Source organism: Ranitomeya imitator, chromosome 6 (genome assembly GCF_032444005.1).
Source record: "Ranitomeya imitator isolate aRanImi1 chromosome 6, aRanImi1.pri, whole genome shotgun sequence".
Lineage (NCBI taxonomy): Eukaryota > Metazoa > Chordata > Amphibia > Anura > Dendrobatidae > Ranitomeya > Ranitomeya imitator.
The window spans coordinates 288,391,073-288,414,571 of NC_091287.1; the positions used below are offsets into that span (position 1 = coordinate 288,391,073).

At 41.8% G+C, this 23,499-nt stretch overlaps 1 protein-coding gene across 4 annotated transcripts in view; it reads right to left on the minus strand.

The window, feature by feature from the left end:
- Positions 1–23,499, minus strand: part of PIGN (phosphatidylinositol glycan anchor biosynthesis class N) — a 503,276-nt gene that overhangs the window by 88,768 nt on the left and 391,009 nt on the right. For 3 of the 4 annotated variants that reach the window (XM_069730623.1, XM_069730624.1, XM_069730625.1), the window contains 3 exons: positions 22,927–23,013; positions 6,278–6,333; positions 3,392–3,467 (listed from right to left, as the gene is read on the minus strand). In XM_069730623.1, coding sequence (XP_069586724.1) covers positions 3,392–3,467; positions 6,278–6,333; positions 22,927–23,013 — 219 coding nt within the window. Of the gene's footprint in view, positions 1–3,391; positions 3,468–6,277; positions 6,334–17,127; positions 17,219–22,926; positions 23,014–23,499 lie in introns of those variants that run through there. The other variant, XM_069730626.1, reaches the window with a different exon arrangement.

Below are 23,499 nucleotides of genomic sequence, written 5' to 3' on the forward strand. Positions count from 1 at the left end.
AGACGCTCATTAAGTTAATATCGATGACAGTTGGTAAATTTAAAAAATAAATAAAAATCTCATTCCACAAAAAAACACTTTTTTTTTAATGAAAAACTGTTAATGGCCAACATTTCCTTTATTTCTTTACATTTTAAAACTAGCAGGAATTATTCCCACAAATACACACAGAGTACACAATTATTAGGCAAGTGTTTGACCATATCATTTTTATCCAGATTTAACAACTCCAAGCTGTATAAACTTGAATGCTTATTGGATGAGGAATATCATGTGATGTGCATTTGTGTAATGAGGTTGGTTGTGGCCCAAGAATATCACCACTTTATAAGGGTGTGCAGAATTATTAGGCAGTTTTTTTTCCTCAGACAAAGGCAGCACTTTTGAGATTACAAAAATATTGGGGTCATATGATCACAGAACCATCGAAAGGTTGCGATAAACGTGTTGAAAAAAAGATAGACATTAACTGCCAAAAAATTGAGAAGAATCAAACGTGAAGTGACCCGGAAGCCATTAGCCTCCAGTGCTGTCATATTCCAGAACTGCAACCTTCCTGGAGTGCCCAGAAGTACAAGGTGTTCAGCACTCAGATAAGGCCAAGTAAGGAAAGCCAAAACCCGACCTCTGCGTCAGACAGAAAGCTGATGGCGATGACAATGCTGCGGTTAACGTGCAGAGAGGTGAATGGTGGTGTGTGTGTGTGGCTGCGGGGGAACGTGCAGAGAGGTGAGTGGTGTGTGTGAACGTGAGGAGAGGTGTGGGTGTGTATATGGGTGTAGGAGGTGATGTGTGTGTGTTTATCGTTCAAAGAGGTGAGTGGTGTGGGTATGTGTAGGTGGTGGAGAGGGAAATAATTGGGGGGTTGAAAGAGCATTGATGGGGTGGTGGGGGAGAAGGTAATGATCGTGGAGGTGGAAAGAATAATGAAGGTGGTGTTGGAAAGAGCACTGATGGGGGTGGTGAGGGAGGAGGCAATGATGGAGGTGGTGGAATGGACAATGATGGCGTGGTGGGGGAGAAAGCAATGATAGAGGTGGTGGAAAGGGCAATGATGGAAGTGATAGGGGAGAAAGCAATGATGGAGAAGATGAAGAGGGCAATGATTGGGATGGTGGAGAGGACAATGATGGTGGTGATGGAGAGGGCAATGATGGAGGTGGGGAGAGGACAATGATGGGATGGAGGGGGGAGGACAATGAGGGATGTGGGGGATTGGGATGGGAGGAATGGGGACTTATAGTTGATATATGAACAGAGGAAGGGGAGGAGGACATTATATATGGATGTAAAATGAATTGGGTGGAGGAAAAGGCTACTAAGTCCCTGATAGCATCCTCCCCATCTCACATTTCATTGTGATGCTATTGGGTACTTAAAATTTATTTGGGATTGGGAGAGGGACAATGTATGATGGGGACACAGGACAGAGACTAAGGCTCTGCGCACACGTTCAGGATTCAGGATTTGCAGGAGAAAATTCTGCTGCGTGTCCTAATGTGTTGGCCGGAAGAAAGTTGCATAAAATACCTTTATTTTTTTCCACATTTTTATTTTTGCCATGCTTTTGTTACGTATTTTTCCCCATAAGTATGGGTGAAATATGCTGCAAAAATTGACATTACACAGATTTTAATCTGCTGCAAATCTGCAAGGAAAAAAAAAGCAGTGTGTGCATGAGACTTCAGGGATCTCATTCACTTTTCCTGTACTGTAAAACCATGCACATTTTCCATGTGCACATAGCCTTACAGGTAATTTGGTGAGAGTCACAGACTGAATAGTTTTATATTATTGGGAGTCAGAGATTATAGTTAATGGGGGATACTTATCACTTTAGATTTTTAATGATGTGTGGCTAATAATATATTAATGGTGGGTACTGTATTCCGGGGGAGACACATGTATGTATACAATATATATGACCTTTTTATTTTCAGGGCTGTGAAGATCATTGTGACAAGACGAGTCGTGGCTGGGAGATGTCAACATGAAGGTCTGACCAGATGGCGAAGAAACAGGAGAAAGAGGCTCTAATCAAATGAGACATCAGCGCACTGACACTGCCCACAGATACAGGAATGTAGCCTTATTTTGTATATCACAGTCCCTTTGTATGTAGTGTACTCACTTATTATGTATAGCTCAGTTCCTTAATATATAGTTTACTCACTTATTTGTATAGCAGAGTCTCTTGGTATATAGTGTACTCACTTATTATGTACAGTACAGTCCCTTAGTATATAGTGCACTCACTTATGTATAGCACAGTCCCTTAGTATATAGTCTACTCAGTTATGTATAGCACAGCCCCGTAGTACAGGGGTCCCCAACTCCAGTCCTCAAGGCCCACCAACATGTCATGTTTTCAGGATTTCCTTAGTCTTGCACAGGTAATAATTGCATCACCTGTGCAATGCAAAGGAAATCCTGAAAACATAACCTGTTGGTGGGCCTTGAGGACTGGAGTTGGGGACCCCTGCCGTAGTATATAGTGTACTCACTCATTATGTATAGTACAGTCCCACAGTATATAAGTGTACTCACTTATTATGTAGAACACCGTCCTTAGTTACATAGTTTCCTATTTTATTATGTATACCATAGTCCCTTATTGCTTACCATTCTCTCTAGTTATATATGGTGCCGTCCCTTACTATATAGCTTCCTCTGCTGTTATGTACAGTGTTTGCCTTTTACATAGTGCATTCTTATTATTTACAGCGCCACCTTTTATTACATAGTCACTAGAGATGAGCGAATTTGATCGGGCCAGGACTTATTCAGCAAGCGATAGTGCTTACCAAATAAGCTGCAGAGGGAACCCAGCTTCCTGGATCGCTCCGGCTGATCAGCTGTTCAGCTGCATGTGTCGCGGCTGTGACAGTTACGACACATGCATGGAGAGCCTGTTTGCTGAGCTCGTCGTGACTGCCACACAGCCGCAACACATGCAGCTGCGGAGCTGAACAGCTGATTAGCCGGAGCGATCCAGGCAGCCGGGTTTCCTCTGCAGCTTATTCGGTAAGGTCTATCGCGTGCCAAATGAGCCCTGATTCGATCAAATTCGCTCATCTCTAACAGTCCCCTCTCTTGTTAGATATAAAATGACTGCTGATGGAGCAGCCGGTGACCAGTCTATCAGCTCCTCCATTAAAAAAGAAGCTTTCCCATGCTCCATCAGACGTCATTGTATTATACATCTAACAAGAAAGGACGGTATGTAATAAAGACAGGGCTCTATAAAATCCGATATGTAAGGGACGGTGCTATACATAACAAGAGACGTCAAGAGACGAAATGTCATTCATAGTATCTGAATGTAATGTGATAGTTATAGCTGGATTCAACTATTTGACTATTACATAGTCAAAGAAAGTCACCCTCTTACCTTCCACATCATCAAGGCACCCATCACAAAAGGGTTAAACACAGTAAGGAAGCAATATACAGAAGCAGGGTCAAAACTGAGAAAGAATTAAAAAACAAGTAGATTAATGAGAACCACTGAACAAATACTTACAATAATTTAAAAAATTGCTATTAACAATAACAAAATATAAATTTTCTTTTATGTTCGATGCGCTTACCATAAAAATTAATGTGCGAAGAAAATTAAAAAATGACTACACTATGCTTCAAAAAGACCCACTTAACGTGATTGGTCAAGGTCAACAATTACTGGACCAAGATAATAAATGACATGAAATAATAAGATAAGAATTAGTTACCATACCTGTTGACTTCCCATAGCCCCAACGTTGCAGTGCAGATGTCATGTCCCATAAAAAATGAAAGAAGCAGCAGCATCCAAGCGTTCCATTCATACTAAGGGGGCTTCTGCATTCTGATGACGGTTGGGGTTCCCAAGGGTGGGTCCATAAGCATCAGACATTTATCACCTATTCCATGAATAGGTAGTGGGTTGTAATTGAGGTACAACCCCTTGAACACGTTACCATATCATGATGCATATATCAGTCATGAGCAGTTGCTAGTTCCTGCACCATGATACACATATATCCGTCATGATAATCTTCGAAGTACTGCCCATTGTGTTTACAAAATTATAACTGAAGACTGGCTGGAATACACAGACTTTTTGTGCAATTGAACAGTACCAGAGTTAATTCTAATAATTGTTTAACCCCTAATAATATGGTTGCTTATAATTTTTTTTTTACAAGGGACATGGGCTTCAATGGATTAGGTGTAAATGTGAGTATAACTGTATTTTTTATTTTTAAATGTGTAAAACAGGGTGTTGAGTTTTATTTCAAATAAAGGATTTTATTCTTGCTATGTGTTTACTTCAATACTTACTATGGGGTTAGTAATGGTGGCATCTTATAGATGACTCTCCATTACTAACCCCTGGGCTTGATATCACCCTACAATATAAAGGTGACATCAACCCCAACCCTATTAACTGACTTGACCCCACCACAGGGCAAGTGGGAAGAGTGAAGCTAAATGCCAGATTTGGCGCATCTTACAGGTGCACTATTTCTGGGGCGGCTGAGGGCTGATGTTGGTAGCTTGTGAGGGGTGGCAAGATCCCTGGCTCTTTCCTCAGCTATTAATATTAACCCACAGTTGTCTGTTTAGCCTTTGCTGGTTTGAAATTTTAGTGGGATGTCAAGTCATTTTTTTCTGGGGTCTCCCATAAATTCACCAGGAAAGGCTAAGCAAACAGCTTTGAGCTGTTATTAATAGCCTGGGAACCTTTTGGGGTACTGTCCTTTTTCCCAGATTATTAACATCAGCCCCCAGTTGTGGGCTTTCCCTCTGCTGGTTATGAAAATTCCACGGTAGCCCATGACATTTTTTTTATTAAATTCTTTATTTTACACAGGAGGGATACAGCTGCTGCTGAATACAACTCTCATCGTTGTCACCTGGTAGCAATGATCTCAGGGAAACCAAGCAATAATAATGAGAACTGCCTTCAGCAGCTGGAGCCTGGGATCAGTGTCAACTGTACTGCTTTTCCCAGGCGCTGGTACATGTCACAAGAACACACAAACTGCACTCGTATGTGAAACACGGACAGCAACCGGACACACAGAAGTCACACGCATGTCAAAGTCATACATACGGATGGCACACAGTCATGGAACCATGGTTCTCACCAGTACTGGTTTTTCCTGTGGAGGAATCACCAGGACATGGAAAGGAGGCCTTAAAGAGGGTCTCAAAGAGTGTGATAAAAATGGCAGCTGTCAAGCTGCAACCCATCTTAGTCACCTGTCAGGACGGGTTGCAGTCTGAAGAAACACCACTCAAGACGTTTCGCAATTGTCAGAGGAGCAGCATCAAAAACAAACATAACTGATCTACTTTCTCAGCCAAAAATCAGGAGAAAAACAAAAGACTTTTCCTAGGCTGACTCAACACAACAGGCTTTTTTCTGCAGAAAGGGGTTTACAAAAGAGAACAGAGCAGGAAGAAGCTGGATGGAAACAAAAGCCTATTGTGCTCAGTCAGCTGAGGAAATTTTGTTTTCTCCTATGCTTTGGCTTAGTGAGCACATCAGGTCTCTTATGTTCACTCATGATGCTGCTCCTCTGACAGTCAAGACACATTTGTTCAGCAGTGTTCCTTCAGGTTACAACCTGTTCTGACACGTGATTAGGATGTGTTGCAGCTTAAAATATGTAACAGTGACCATTTTAATCACATTAAAATAGAACCCCTTTTGATGTACATTATAATGTAATGCGCATTATTTAAATAAACATTTCCATTTTTCATTACTAAAATTTCATTTCTGAACAGGGACTTAATTAACAGTTTGAACCATTATCCAAAGCAAGTTTACATTTACGCTATAATGGAAGCCACTGCATTCATTTGGATCCGTTGCATGGTGTGGAAAAAAATTCTACCCAATGCAGAACAGAGCCTATACAGTGCATTTGGTATTATAGTATAAGAATGATTCACCTTGTCCCACGAGTACACATATCGCAATTCTAACTCACAGGAAGTTCCTACAGAACATCAATATTCTTGTGGACGAACAGAAACCTGTAACTTGGCTATAAACAGAAAGCATGGAAAGATTTGCACTAAGTATTTCTGACAGTCCAGTAATTATACTGTATAATAAGATAAAAAGGTTGCAATAACGCCTGCAGTTCTGGTAAAGAATCAATAAGCTCCTCTCTTTTATCTCATACTGTTGGTACCTCACACTACATTAAACCAATAATGGATTCTAAACAGAGAATTTCATTCCTGTTCACATTTTGTTTTATCTTTTTTTTTACATTACCTGTTAATTGACGCTATATTTCCCGTCCCGAAAAAAGCTGTGACTATAAAGAACACCTAACAGAACATTAAGGAAAATTTGTATTAAGCAGAGGCAGCTGATGCAGCCCAAAAGTTGCCTGTGCAATGACTATGATAGCTATATTGTATTATCCCCCTGACACTGATAAGTGGCCAAACAGATGTAATTATTTACTGGCCATCACTTCCCTCACCTCCGCAGCAGTGTAGTGGGAGATGGAACATGTCTTATATAAAACATCATTTATAGACGGAAAGTTAAAAGCTGAAGAGATTATGTGCATGCTGGGTCTTTAGTAGGGAAATACAATATGTGTATGTTAATTAAAAGTTCACTAAGAAAACCCCAAATAAAAGAATAATTATTGAATGGCTAAAATAACAACGTGAAAACCAAAGATTAAACACTATGACTTGTAACTGCATTGGAAATAATGCGAATTATACTTACACAGTCATGATGGGGGGTTATGGGTGGTCTTATTACAACTACGGTAATTTAGAACTTTCTAGATTCGTTGGAAAGAAATAATCTTATTGGGTGTTATGGTTTAGCAAATATAGTTTCCCGTAGAAATTCTCCCTTTAATCAAGATGACTTATAATAAAATACAAGCGAGAATATATCAGGGAAGTTCTATAACAGCAATGAAGACACTGAAGATGATTGCAAGTCTGCATAGAACAGCTTCTTGTAGACGACGAAGGGTATTGACAAATTTCTGCACCTCTCTGCATTGGGCTAATGTTTGTCCAGTGCCTGTGAAATGTATGCTGCCGCACAGGACTATGGTTCTCCTAGGCTTTGGACTTTGGCAGTCTTGCACCCTGATCTCAGTTAAGTGTTAGCCATATAACCATAGATTTTGATACAGATATGATTTGATTAAACATCCCTATGCGATGTCTAAGCAAAACATCATGAGACGGTCACCAGAGATGGCGTCTGCAGACATATTGATGCAAATGAGTAGAATATTCTTTTCTTAAGGGCTCCTTTTCACTTGCGTGAAATACGGCCGAGTCTCGCAGGTGAAAACCTGGCTCTGTCGCCGGCACTCCAGAACGGAGCGTGACGCCGCACAACAATACATGGAGCTGCACACTCCGCTCTGGAGTGCCGGCGGCAGAGCCGGGTTTTAACCAGCGAGACTTGGCCATATTTCACGCAAGTGAAAAGGAGACCTACCAGTAACTGTGTTTTCCAGAAATCCATCCTGACAGCACCTATGGAGGACGTCCTTCTTATCCTTACTGGGACAGGAAACAAAGAGAGGTTAAAAGGACCATCCCATTTCCACCCCTCAGTATCTTTTCTAAATACCAAACCAGGACGGATGCAACAGAATTTATTGATCATTCTTTATACAAACTTTACGTCACATAAGTATAGAATTTCTCAGAAGGGTGGGAACTAGCCGTGCTGTCAGGATGGATTCCTGGAAACACAATTACTGGTAGGTCTAATTACCGTTTTCCAGGTCATCAATCCTGACAGCACCTATGGACAATACCAAAGTAAGGTGATCTAGGGTGGGATGACTGCGTGAAGAACCTTCCTACTGAAGGCAACTTGATCTGAGCCTACGTCTAGTTTGTAATGCCCCGAGAAGGTACTCAAGCTGGACCATGTTGTGACCCTTCTGCCCATGAAGTGGCCATGGCTCTAGTCGAATGGGCTCTTAGTGTCTCAGGAGGAGGTTTTCGCTCAGCCTCGTAGGCCAGACCAATCGTAGATCTGATCCACCATGCTATTGTAGATTTTGCCTCCTTTTTAATCCGATTTGATCCCCCATACTGCACAAATAAGTTTGTGTCCTGTCTCCAGTCCCTGGTTGCTTCCAGGTAGTGGAGAACCAACTGCTTAACATCTAGAGAGTGAAATGACTGTTCCTTGCGGTTTCTAGGGTGGTGGCAGAAGGAGGGTAGCATGACTCCCTGGTTCATATTTGGGGTTGACACCACTTTGGAGAGAAAAGACGGGTCGAGCCTCAAGACTAATTGGTCCTCAAATATCCGTAGATAAAGGTCCTTGATAGACAGGGACTGTAATTCTCCTACCCTCTTAGCTGATATAATCGCTACTAGGAAGATTGTTTGAAACAGAAGTCTGCTAATGTCCATACTGCTAACTGGTTCCTATGGATGCTTACATCATGCATTAAGCACCAGGTTCAGATCCTAAGGTGGGACAAACCTCCTCACCAAAGGTCTCAGCCTTTGTACTGCTCTGGAGAACCTAGCTATCCAGGGGTGGGCTAATAGGGGAGAGTCAAAGAATACACTTAGCGCTGAAATTTGTACTCATAGGGTTCTTGGTCTACGGCCTTTGTTGAAACCCATCAGCAGGAACTCAAAGATCCTGGGAATGTACAGGCGAGTTGTATCCACCGACAACTCCCCGAAGTCCATGCAGAAACGCTTCCAGATCTGGTTATATATAGCAGAAATTACAGGTTTCCTGCTTGCTTGAAGGGAAGAGATCACTTTATCGGACAACTCCCATAATTTCAGGATCTGTCTCCGTATCCATGCTGAAAACTATAGACTGTACGGATTGTGGTGGAACACTGGGCCCTGGAAAAGGAGGTCTTTTCTCCTTGGAAGCAGGATGGGATCTTCCACTGACATCTTCCTCAGCAGAGGAAACCAACTCCTTCTTGGCCAGAAGGGTACCACCAAGATGGTCTTTGCCCTCTCTTCCTGTACTTTCCTCAGTACTCTTGAAATCAGAGGAAGAGGGTGAAACACATAGGACAGTTTCCCCTTCCCATGATTGGGTTAGTGCATTGATGCCCACTGGATTGCCTATGGGGTGTAGACAAAAAAATCCCTGACCTTTGCATTTTCTCTGGATGCAAAGAGATCTACCCGTGGAACTCCCCAGCACTGAACAGAGTGCCGAAAACTTCTTCGTTCAGCTCCCACTCTGTCGAGATAACTTCTGCCTGCTCAAGAAGTCTGCCACCTGGTTCCTTCTAGGTGAACTACTGAAATGGATAGCACTGTCCTTCCTGCCTATTGAAAGATCTTCCCTGCCAGATGGTGAAGGGCAGGATGTCTTGAACCACCTTAATGGCGTAAGAACGCCACCATTGTCGTGTTGTCCAACAGGATTTTTACATGCCTGCCGCTGACTACCAACTGGACCTGGAGTACTATAGTACCTTCCATATGGTGTACAGTTCTCTGAAGCTTGAGGACCTGGCTCCGGTTTCTGGGCTCCACGTTCCCTGGAAGTATCTTCCTTCCGAATCGCCACCCCAGCCTAGCTGACTTGCGTTGGTGGTGATTATGGTACAGGGGGAGAGAACCCAGGGTACTCCCCACCTGGAGGATTTCCATAATTGTCCACTAGCATAGAAATTTCCTAACCGAAACCGATAATGGCAACATGGTGTCCAGGGACAGTTGGTGTTTGTCCCAGATAGAATGGCCCCTTGGAGCCTCCATGAGTGGAACTTACTCCACTAAACGCAGGTAATACATGACGTCATTAGTCCCAGGATCCACATTGCCTCTCTGATGAAGCAACGGCTTCCTGTGAATTCACAGATTCTGCCCCTTATAGCAGTCTGCTTTTATACTGGCAAAATAGATGTTCGCAGGTGGGAGTCTAGGCGAACCCACAAGAGCCTCTTCCTGGATTCTGGAAAGAGATCTGACTTCTTCCAGTTTATAACCCATCCTAGTCTCTCTAACATGGAGACCAAGGTCTGGCAGTGCACCGTGAGTTGTTGCTTGGAGCTGGCTATGATCGGGAATTTGTCTAGGTAGGAGACTATGCGGATATCCCGTTTCCTTAGGTAGGCGACCACTTCCGCCACTAGCTTGGTGAACACTTTGGGTGCTGAGGCTAGGCCAAAGGGAAGACAATGGAATTGGTAGTGACGGACTCTCCCCTGGACCCTCAGAGCAAACCTTAAGTATCGTTGGAAGGAAGCATGAATGGTAATATGGCAGTATATGTTTCTGAAGTCCAAGGTACATCACCGCGTTCTTGTCTATTGGGGGATTGTAGACCTGATAGACTCCATCTTGAATCTTTTGTAATTTATCCAGCGATTTAGGGGTTTCAGGTTTATTATTGTCCTGCTCTCCCCCGAAGGTTTATTTACCGAAAAGAGACTAAAGTAGCGGTCCTTGCATTTTTCTTGCTCGGGCACTGGGACTGTTGCTCCAATCTTTAGGAGATCATGGTCATTTGACCACAGGGGGGAAGTTTGCTATTAGGTTCCTTGCTGGTGGGGTCTGGGTACATGCTTTTCTGTAACCCAAAGAGATTATCCCCAACACCCACTGATTCTCTGAGATCTCCTGCCAACTTCCCAAGTACCGCCCTAGCCGTCCCCTCACTCTCACGGCATCATTTCCTTCCTGAATCCGACTATTCCTCTGGGACCTCAAACCCCAAACATCTCGCCCTGTATGGAGAGAGGCTTCTCGGTTTCCTCCACCTGCATAGTGCTTCTTACTGCTCGCAGGCGTTCGTCTGTGTCCTCAGAGGAGAAAAAGCACCTCTGGCGGGTCGGCAGACATCTCCCCTTCTTCCTGCTCAGACTCACCTGAAAATATGTCTTCCTCAGAGGACAACTCTAACTTGCAACGGGGATCACCCTGGAACTTGGGCTATGAAGCATGTATTTGGACCAGCCCTGAGATCGAGGCCTGGACCTCCTCTCTAATTATGGACCTCACTTCTGACAGTAGAGATGACAGCTCCTCTCTGATGACTTTTGAGGTGCAGGGTGCACATAGATGCTTCTGCCAGGTGTCTGGTAGCTTGACATTACAGATAGCAAATCTCTTACCCTTCCCTGCATTCTTGCCATCCCTTTTGAGTGTTGCTGATGAAGGTGTCCCCCCCTAGAATAAACAAGAGTACATGCCATGTGTTTCTATGTGTGGGGTGAGGGCATCTCACTAGTCTACTCACATGCCCCTGGCTCTGTTCAGAGCTAGCCTCACCTTTGGCAGATTCCTCCATGTCCAAGCATACAGTAGGGCAGCCTAAAGACATTTAGGACACTATTTATATGACAGCCATATCTAGAGCGCAATTCGGATCTCTGCTTCACTGGATTTCTTCCTGCATTCCACCATGGAACGCACGCTGGCCGCGACCCGGAAGTGTCCTGCCTGGCCCACAGAGATGATGTCACCGGAAACACGCCAGCAGGGGATTCATCATGCCGGAGGCAGACACTGGAGCCAAGAGCCCCCAGCAGGAGGAAGTGGCTCACAGCCCAGGAGCAGCACTCACCAGGTAGACTGAGGGACCCCCCCGTGTCGGCCACAGACCACTTGGACAGCAGGAAAGGAGAGGCTGAACCCCCTGATCCACGCTGGGACTGCCAGGTCCAGCCAGGGATTTGCTGGAGCTCTTCTCTCATTGTTCCTATCCTCACTGGGACAGGAAAAACACTGAGTGGTGGAAATACGAGGGTCCTTTTAACCTCTCGTTGTTTCCTGTCCCAGTAAGGATGAGAAGGACGTAATCCATAGGTGCTTCCAGAATTGCTGACCTGGAAATAATTATTTTAGCATCGCTTTATTCTGAGAGCTATAACATTTATATTTTTACGCCGATGGAGCTGTATGGGGGCTTGTTTAACGGCGGGAAAAGAAAACATTTTCAGCGGTACCATGTTTATATCCGTCTTTTTCATCGCGTTTTATTCCACTTTTTGTTTGTCGGTATGATGATAAAGCATTGTTTTTTGCCTTTTTTAATTTTTTATGGTGTTCACTAAAGGGGTTAACTAGTGGGACAGCTTTATAGGTCGGGTTGTTGCAGACGCAGCGATACCAAATAAATGTACTTTTATTGTTTAAATATTTTTTTCATACAAATATTTATAGATACAATATCTTTTGATTTTTTTTTTAATTATTATTACATTTAAGAAAAAAATATTTTTACAATTTTTTTTCACTCTTTTACTTTGTCCCACTATGGGACTTTCATTTTTTGCAGGCTGATCGCTTGTACAGCATGGGGATGCAGCAGCATTCTCATGCTCTATACACTGTCAGCTCTGCACTGACAGGGAAAGTTGTTGATCATGTACTGTGCATGATCACCAAGTTTTCTAGCTCTGGGGACTCAGATGTCGACATTATGTCTATGTGCTTCTTCTTTGTCTAATCATTAAGTTTCTGTGCCTTTCTGGGAAGCCGAATCTTTTTTATGCGCTCTGCTGGCGCTTGAACCCGTCAACTTTATTCCATATGACTGGGGGAGCATTTGTCTTTTGGACTCTCCATGAATTGATCAGATGTGCCCATTTTCTCTCACTCCTAGTGAAGTGATCTTCATTTGGTGTATGCTCCAGCGTTTTAACTCCCCGTTTCTTAATTATTTCGTTTTGTGGTATGACATACTCCCAAATAATTTGACAAACACATTTCCACTTTTAATATAATTTTTTTTTTTTAATATTTATTAATAAAAAAGTATTTTAACTATGGTTCAACACTGGCAACCTGTGTTCTCCAAGAGTCTATCCGTCCAGCTCAGTAGCTCAAAGTAAATGCCTTCACCTCTGAATGTTTAATTTTTTCCGATGTGAGTTCGGTTCCATTCTAAGTGAGACAGTGCTTCTCTTTTTTTTCTCTCTCTTTTCAATTTTTGTTATTCTATAAACAAAAATAAGGCTAAATGTGTAAAATATCAATTTGTATTTCTCTGATGATTTTTAATCTTGTCATGTGAACTTCCTGATGAGCCTGAACTCTGACACTGGGTGTTTTCTGATCCATTGGGCGTCGCTTCGAAATGCCGACGTGTACTTAAACCCTGTATACCTATGACTCTTGTACAATATTTGTGGTATGTCCTGATGAAGGGGTCACCTGAACCCTAAAACGCGTAGAATAAACCACGTTGAAACCTCTACAATTTTTGGAATTCTTTTTGCGGCAGCGAGGGGATAATCCTTTTTTATCCTACCCAAGTGTGTGATGTCGTCATGACGGCACAAGTCAAGACAGGAGTTAAAAGAAGCTCTGCCACTAGAGAAGGATACAAGGCGGCACCCCTTATACTTGCCCTGTGTCACCCTGAGCTCACTAGCATCTCTAGACAGGTAATTTCCCCCAGTGCGTTGACCACATCCCTATCCCAGTCTTACCTTAAGTACCACCCTGACTAGTGTGTAGGACAGCAGGAAGGCTAGTCTTGCTCTGCTGTTAAGACAGAGGGGAAACAATCGAGTGGGAAATAGGGAATGAGAGGGTGAGGCAAACCAAATGGGAAAGAGACTTGGAGACACAAACCAACTACCCTCAGATACAGTATCTCCTGAAACAACTCCAAACACCTGCTCCTTTCTCAGCTCACTCCTCCAGCTCCAAACCTGGTAGTTGCAAGCTATCACTAGCAACAACTGAAGCTTAGAGGAGAGAATTTAAACCTAGGGGTAAGTGATGAACTCAGAACAGCTGAGACAATTCAGGACAGCAGGCTTCAGGAGACAAACAGGACTGATTAATCCTTGCAAGTACACAGCAAGGAAAATCTGAACTGCTAATAGGAAGGTAAAGCAGTTCTAACCAGTGCAGATGCAAGTGATCTTTTATCCCACTCTGCCACAGCATCCTCGTGACAGCAGGATTTCCAAAGGTAGGAATCAGGGAGACGGCTGTCAATTAGTACGACATTGGCAGCCAAGCTTCGTCAACAGAGCAGAGCAGAATACAAGCAAGTGCTTTCTCGACATGAAGTCAGCGGAAGCTGCAGGATTGCCGGCATGAGCGATATGTGACCAATATAAGCCAGCAGAGATCGTTAGTATTGCGGCCCATTGCAAAAAAATAAAATAGTCCCAGATAACCCCTTTAATTGTTATCTCACATTTTTCAATAAACAACAAACTGCATTTGTACCATACTTGAAAATAGTATGTAAAGCATCTTGGAAATCCTTTACACTGAACTATCCTTGACCTACTGTCTCTATTTCCAATCCATTTGTACAGTAAGTTCCTTTGTCTCTCTTTGTATATTGCACTTGCCTCAAACATGCCCCTGAGGAAGCAGACTGAAACACGCCTTGGAGCTCTGCACACATGAGTCAGGTCACTCTTGTTCAGGTATGTCATTATTCTCTTCCATTCTTATTTTCCTTATCCTTGGAATTAGAGGTATGGTTTTAATATATTAATTCTATACTGAATGCTTGTCCCTGTTACTAATTTAATGCACAGGCACTTTTACTTACACATGCCATGATAGAATTGTGATGCCATTGATCTCGTTATTGCACTATTGCTTTATTATAATTATATATACAGGTTCTTCTCACAAAATTAGAATGTCATCAAAAAGTTGATTTATTTCAGTTCCTCAATACAAAACGTGAAACTCATATATTATATAGCGTCATTACAAACAGAGTGATCTATTTCAAGTATTTGTTAATGTTGATGATTATGGCTTACAGCGAATGAACACCCAAAAGTCATTATCTCAGTAAATTAGAATAATTACCAAAAAACACCTGCAAAGGATTCCCAAGTGTTTAAAAAGGTCCCTTAATTTGTTTCAGTAGGCTCCACAATCATGGGGAAGACTGCTAACTTGACAGGCGTCCACAAGGCAGTCATTGACACACTCCACAAAGAAAGTAAATGTTGCATTTCATTAGCAAATCAAGGTCCCAGAGTCCGGAGGGAGAGTGGAAAGACACACAATCCAAGCTGCTTGAGGTCTAGTGTGAAGTTTCCACAATCAGTGATGTTTCGGGAGCCATGTCATCTGCTAGTGTAGGTCGACTGTGTTTTATCAAGACCAAAGTCAGTGCAGCTGTCTAACAGAAAATGTTAGAGCACTTCATGTTTCCCTCTGATGACAAGCTTTTTGGAGCTGAAAATTTCGATCTCCAACAGGACTTGGCACCTGTCCACACTGCCAAAAGTACCAACACCTGGTTTAAAAACAACAGTATCACTGTCCTTGATTGGCCAGCAAACTCGCCTGACCTTAACCCCATAGAGAATCTATGGGGTATTGTCAAGAGAAAGATGAGAGACACCAGACCCAACAATGCAGACGAGCTGAAGGTGGCTATCAAAGCAACCTGTGCTTCCATAACACCTCAGCAGAGGCACAGGCTGATCGCCTCCATAACACGTTGCATTGATCCAGTACCTGATGCAAAAGGAGCCCCGACTAAGTATTGAGTGCATTTACTGAACTGAATTTACTTACATTTCAGTAGGCCAACATTTCGGATTTTAAAATGAATTTTCAAGCTGGTGTTATAAAGTATTCTAATTTACTGAGATAATGACGTTTGGGTTTTCATTGGCTGTTAACCATAATCATCAACATTAACAGAAATAAACACTTGAAATAGATCACTCTGTTTGAAATGACTATATATAATATGAGTTTCAATTTTTGTATTGAAGAACTGAAATAAATTAACTTTTTGATGATATCCTAATTTTGTGAGAAGCACCTGTACATATTAATTATTACTTTGATAGACTGATATTGGCCTGTGGCATCACATTCATTATTAATTGCATGGTTCACATTTGTCTGTGTACATATGCAACCTCTAAATTATTAATTTGCATGTATACACATATGAGATTACTAACCGTATTCATGTCCTATAAGATATAATTTGACCTGACACTACTGTGATTTTGTGCTTTGTGAGGAAACCTTGCTTGAGTATGAGCAGTTTAAGTTATTCTCAATAAATATATGCTTTTATTCTCTTTGGACCTTCATTGCACCGTTTCTGGTCCCTCAGAGATTAATTCTCTAAGAGATTCAGTTTGACTTGTTCATGGATTGTGTGCATCCATTTCACTTTAATAAATGGATCTGTACAAGGATTGTTGACATGCAGTCACAGATGGTGCGGATTGTGACACAAAGCCAAAGTGTGTCTGTGTGTGTGTGTGTGTGTGTGTGTGTGTGTGTGTGTGTGTGTGTATATATATATATATATATATATATGTATTTACTTTTTTAATTGTATTGACCTGAAAAAAACATGTTTCACAGTCAATTTTAGCATAACATGCTTGTGATAAATACAATACCCATGGCCGGACTGCATTTTTTTCACAAAAATTTCTGTAATACAGCTATAGCTGCAATCTGAGATTTGGTAATTACCAGGAACGACATAAAATATGTAGGCAGGAAGAATCTCATAACTTCTTGGCTAACCCTGATGAAGCCACCTCCTGAGGTGATCCGTTTGCGTCTTCATTCCCATGTAATATTTTTTCTATGAGCCAATTTACCTAAGTAACTGTGCACATAGAACTTTATTGCAGAGTGTTACCTATTTTATATTATTTTGATACTGCATTATTTATGTATTATTTGTATATGTGCACTGCACCTCTCTTCCTTATTGAATACTACCTGACAAAGATATAAGATTTGTGCCCTTGCCAGGAAATAGTTAGACTCACGAGTTATTAGGCTGCTGTCACACTAGCAGTATTTGGTCAGTATTTCTCATCAGTATTTGTAAGCCAAAACCAGGAGTGGGTGATAAATACAGAAGTGGTGCATATGTTTCTATTATACTTTTCCTCTGATTGTTCCACTCCTGGTTTTGGCTTACAAATACTGATGTAAAATACTGACCAAATACTGCTAGTGTGATGGCAGCCTTAAAGAGCCAACAAGAAAAAAAGGTACACTGATGGGCTTTTTAGCAAGCTTAAAGTACACATCACTTGCTTATGAATACCAGTTTTAATCCAAAACCACTACATACCAACATTAACTATTTTTCTAAATGTATGTGAATTAAAAAAAACTACTGAAACTATGTACACCTTTTAAATTACCTTACTTTCTAACAGAATTTGCGATTGGCTAATTCCAGCTTATCAGGCAACAAATCCATCACAGCTTTTAGTCTCCATTACCCTATTAGGTACATCTTCATCATGAATCGCTAAGGAAAGTATGACGCCAACTCAGATATTAAGCCTGCTATATACCAAACTGATGCTGGCTGTGTCACACAGCCGGCACCTGCCTGTAACTGTAGTGACTGGAGCTTACTCTAATTGATAAAGTTTACATTTAAATGTCTCCGTCAATCTCGGACAACAGCATTTATATGATGCCATTGATGGTTCACATCTCCCATCTGCCCCAGAATCGCAATCCACAAAACTGATGGGTTATCATAGCAGCTGGGGGCATGCTGAAGGCATGTGACTGCCAACTGGGCCCTCCTGTGAAGTGCAGTCATAGGCTGAGCTTCATAGGAGTAAAAGCATTTAAAAAACAAACATATTTGGTCTTGTTATCTCTGAAAAAGTCTGATGTATTGAAATATCAAATTAATTGAACCACACAACAAACACTATAAAATTTAAAAAAATGATCGAAGAAGCATATCTGAAGGTCCTGGAGTGGCCTAGCCAGTCTACAGATTTCAACCCCATAGAAAAGGGGAAGGAGTTGAAAGTCCATGATGCCCAGCGACAGGCCCAAAACATCACTGCTCTAGAGGGGATCTGCACGGAGGAATGGGCCAGCATACCACCAACAGTGTGTGCCAACCTTGTGAAGACTTACAGAAAACGTTTGACCTCTGTCATTGCCAACAAAGGATATACAGCTCTGGCAAAAACTAAGAGACCACCACATCAAAACCCAGTCATAGGCAGCCCAATCTCCAGACCTGAACTACATTGAAAACCTCTGGAATGTAATCAAGAGGATGATGGATAGCCACAAGCAATCAAACAAAGAAGAACTGCTTACATTTTTGCACAAGAAGCAGTGTGGAAGACTGGTGGAAAGCATGCCAAGACGCATGAAAGCTGTGATTAAAAATCATGGTTATTCCACAAAATATTGATTTCTGAACTCTTCCTGAGTTTCAACATTAGTATTGTTGTTTCTAAAAAAATATTAACTTGTTTTCTTTGCATTATTTGAATGTCTGAAAGCACTGTTTGTCTGTTTTTAATTTTGACCATTTCTCCTTTTCAGAAAAAAAATACAAATTTATTGCTTGGAAATTCAAAGACATGTCAGAAGTTTATAGAATAAAAGAGCAATTTACATTGTACTCAAAAATATACATATAAAGAGAAAAATCAGAAAAAATGAAGATTTTGCAGTGGTCTCTCAATTTTTACCAGAGCTGTATAACAAAATATTGAGATGAACTTTTGTTAATGACCAAATACTTACCGTATATATACTCGAGTAAAGGCAGACCCGAGTATAAGCCGAGACCCCTAATTTTGCCACAAAAAACTGGGAAAACTTATTGACTCGAGTATAAGCCAAGGGTGGAAAATGCAGCAGCTACTGGTAAATTTCAAAAATAAAAATAGATACCAATAAAAGTAAAATTAATTGAGACATCAGTAGGTTAAGTGTTTTTGAATATCCATATTGAATCAGGAGCCCCGTATAATGCTCCATACAGTTCATGATGGGCCCCATAAGATGCTCCATATTAAAATATGCCCCATATAATGCTGCATAAAAGGTTAATGATGGCCCCATAAGATGCTCCATAGAATATTATGCCCCATATAATGCTGCACAAAGATTGATGGTCCCATAAGATGCTCCATAGAATATTATGCCCCATATGCTGCTGCTTGTGATGCTGTTATTAAAAAAAAATATGACATACTCATCTCTTGTCTCTGGGGGTCTGGTGCCGGTGTCTTGAGCAGCGGGACACCGGCGCGCTATTGGGGCCAGGTGCGGTAGTCGCCGCTGGCTCAGGATACCGGCACTTGCGATATTCACCTGTCCCCGTTCCACCGCCGCGCGCCTCTGTGTCTTCCGGGTCCCTGCACTAACCACGTCATCGCCCCCTCTGACCTGAACCTCACAGCCAGATGACGCAGAAGGCAGAGCCAGGCGGTAGAATGGCGGACAGGTGAATATCGCATGGATCACACTCCCCCGTCATACTCACCCCTTCCCTATGCGGTCCCTGCTACTCCGATGGTCTCTGGCGCCGGCAGCTTGATCCTGCGTTCAGCAGTCACATGGTACCATTCATTAACCCCTTCATGACCATGGGATTTTTCATTTTTCCGTGTTCGTTTTTCGCTCCCCTCCTTCCCAGAGCCATAACTTTTTTATTTTTCCGTCAATTTGGCCATGTGAGGGCTTATTTTTTGCGGGACGAGTTGTCCTTTTGAACGACATCATTGGTTTTAGCATGTCGTGTACTAGAAAACGGGAAAAAAATTCCAAGTGCGGTGAAATTGCAAAAAAAGTGCAATCCCACACTTGTTTTTTGTTTGGCTTTTTTGCTAGGTTCACTAAATGCTAAAACTGACTTGACATTATTATTCTCCAGGTCAGTACGAGTTCATAGACACCTAACATGACTAGGTTGTTTTTTATCTAAGTGGTGAAAAATAATTCCAAACTTTGCTAAAAAAAAAAAAAAAAAAAAAAAAAAAAAAAATTGCGCCATTTTCCGATACTCGTAGCGTCTCCATTTTTCGTGATCTGGGGTCGGTTGAGGGCTTATTTTTTGCGTGCCGAGATGACGTTTTTAATGATAGCATTTTGGTGCAGATACGTTCTTTTGATCACCCGTTATTGTATTTTAATGCAATGTCGCGGCGACCTAAAAAACGTAATTCTGGCGTTTCGAATTTTTTTCTCGCTACGCCGTTTAGCGATCAGGTTAATGCTTTTTTTTAGTTGATAGATCGGGCGATTCTGAGCGCGGCGATACCAAATGTGTGTAGATTTGATTTCTTTTTTATTGATTTATTTTGATTGGGGCGAAAGGGGGGTGATTTAAACTTTTATATTTTTTTCACATTTTTTTTTACTTTTTTTTTTTTTTTTACTTTTGCCATGCTTCAATAGCCTCCATGGGAGGCTAGAAGCAGGCACAGCACGATCGGCTCTGCAACATAGCAGCGATCTGCTGATCGCTGCTATGTAGCAGAATTGCACGTGTGCTGTGAGCGCCGACCACAGCGTGGCGCTCACAGCGACGGGCGATCAGTAACCATAGAGGTCTCAAGGACCTCTATGGTTACAATGGAGATGCATCGCCGACCCCCGATCATGTGACGGGGGTCGGCGATGACGTCATTTCCGGCCGCCCGGCCGGATGCGGTAGTTAAATGCCGCTGTCTGCGATTGACAGCGGCATTTAACTAGTTAATAGGTGCGGGCAGATCGCGATTCTGCCCGCACCTATTGCGGGCACATGTCATCTGTTCAAAACAGCTGACATGTCCCGGCTTTGATGCGGGCTCACCGCGGAGCCCTGCATCAAAGCAGGGGATCTGACCTCAGACGTACTATCCCGTCCGAGGTCAGAAAGGGGTTAAAGTAATGAATATGCGCTCCACGCCTATGGATCCAGCTGCAGGTGTCAGAGACCATCTGAGAAGAAGGGAAGTGCAGAGACCGCACCGGGAGCAGGTGAGTATGATGTGACAGCCGCCACACCCACTCCCCCTCCCTGCGACAATGACTTGCGTATAAGCCGAGAGGGGCACTTTTAGCCTAAAAAAATGGGCTGAAAATCTCAGCTTATACTCAGGTATATATGGTATTTTCCACCATAATTTGCAAAATAAATCTTGCCAAATCAGAAATAGTGATTTTCTGGATTTGTTTTCTCATTTTGACTCTCACAGTTGTGGTCTACCCTATGATGCCAATTACAGGCCTCTCTCATATTTTTAAGTGGGAGAACTTGCACAATTGGTGCCTGACTAAATACTTTTTTTTCCCACTGTATATACCACATAATGTTAAAAAAAAGACAATGTGATTTTCTGGATTTTTTTTTCTCAGTTTGTCTCCCATAGTTGAGGTCTACCTATGATGTAAATTACAGACGCCTCTCATCTTTTTAAGTGTTGGAACTTGCACTATTGCTGACTGACTAAATACTTTTTTGCCCCACTGTATATTGTGACAGGGTCAATGGCACTATCTGAGGGGAGATATGTGTCACAAAGATTGCTTTCATCCGTGATCTGAAACCCATTAGTTTCTGTCCAGCATGCTATGTGCTGAAGAGGTTAAACACCCATGATAAGGGACCGGATTTTAGGTGAGTAAGTCAGGGATGGGCAGGACGCCTACTCCCCATATCTCCACCTCAAGGGTTGGCTGGCGAGTTAAATGTTCAGCCACTGTTTTTTATTTCTCCGAGTTGTGGGTTTCGGAGGAAAGCTGACGACTTTGTGTGGTACCTTAGGGTGAATCTTGCAGGAAAAAGGACTCTATTGAACATTATCTTTGTTTTTTGCCATTAAGCCAGAAAGGCCACGGTTGCTTTGTTCAACCCTGCTCCGGTTTATGCTGTGCTTTAATAAACCAGTAGGTGATTTACCACAAGAGGCGTTCCTGTGTTTAACTTTGCAAGCAGCTGAGTGAGTCAACCCCTTACAATAAATATATATATTTATATTATACACAAACATATGTATATATATTCATTTTATGTGTGTGTTAGAATATATTTATATTTTGTGTGTGTGAACCTTCATTGCAAGTTCACCATTTTTAGGACCCGTTGAAGTGGTTAGGCACGAAACGGCCGTCGGCCGTGATTTTCCACTTCCCTCCCTGCACTTTTTGCAATTATGTCCGAATAAAATTGTGACTACTATACACGGGTAAGTGCACTTTTTCATTTCTATCTTTTTTATGGACTAAATTGTGACTTTATGAAAGCTGCACCCCGTTGATTGCTATAAGGTCTTTTGCTGTCGGCTTTTCATTCAGGGTGTTTGAAAGACAGAGTCTAACAAAAACAGCAGTGCGGAGGTTTTTTTTTCTCTCTCTTTTGCATTTGAACTGTCTCGTATTGTTATGTTGATGGAAAAATACAAAAAAATTGCGGATCTTGGAAGATTTTAACCAATATACTATTTCCTGATATAGTCTCTTTTTCTACATAAGTCATTGTATGTGATGTCTGGCACCCAGAAGCAAGAAAACTGAAGAGCGTGAGTTTACAATGTTTACACAGATTTGTTTTTAAGAAATACGTATTGTGACAAGCACTTAAAGAGGTTATGTGGTCTCATAAAAAAAGTCTACAGTTTTTCTAAGTGACTGCAAACTTCAAGTCATGACAGTGTATGATGCATACACTATCGAGATTCCCCAGAAGTCACATAAGCGCTTGAATTCAATTTGCATACCTGCATTTATGTGCCAACTAGACTCTGCTGGCTGCTCTGAATTCTCTTCTTTGAACGATCATCCACTTGCACAGGGAATAATCATGACAGCATGAGCACTGTCACAACTCAGAAGTCTGCAGTCACATAGAGGGAGTGCAAATTATTCTTCTGAGACCAAACAGCCCCCTCCTGCCTTTAGCAAATTATCAAAAATTTTACAGGAAAATAAAAAGACCCCTATTAAAAGGATTACATGTGCCTATTTGTACAAGACTGATAACTCATGTAACTATTGAGGATACCCACACACTGGGCACTTACCACTGATTTTGTAATGATAAATATGCAGTCTAATATTAATAAAGGTGGCAAAAGCATTAAAAAGCTCACATATATAATAATAAGATATACTTGTTACACATCAATTTCACTAGAAAAATACTGTATATAATTTCTATTATAGATAATTTTCCACACGCAGAAAGGATACCAAAAAGAAAGCTCTCCGAGTATCATCCAGATTCAGTTGTCGAAACTGAGTTATATCAGCGCTGCAGGAGAAGTCAATACAGTTAAGCTGCGGAGGAAACAAGAGAAAATCAATGTGATGTGTCATTCTAGTCACTTTTAATAAAGGCATAAGAATTCTCCTCTCAGTAAACCATGAAATGGACATGTGTCAGCTATAAGAACCCAGAAAAAGGATGTGCAATTCTGCAGTGCTGATGATGGAAAACGTCATGAAGTATCTAATGGAATCCTGTCACCAGTTTATTGTCACTAGGTTTTCTGAACATAAAGTTAGAATACGAGCATTGTATATGTTACACCTACCTAAAATACACACAACAAGAAAGTATTAACAGTCGGACTCGTATGTAACTGGTATTTGAACCACTCGCATACATTGCCCTGTACTTAGCAGTAGAATACCAGTAGGAAGTCCATTGTCAGAGGCGATTGTCCTCCCTGGGGCAACTTACACTGTGGGGCTCATCCGGATTCCCGTCACACCTGAGAGATAACTTGGCTAGTGGACTCTATATGATTCGGAGTTAAATAA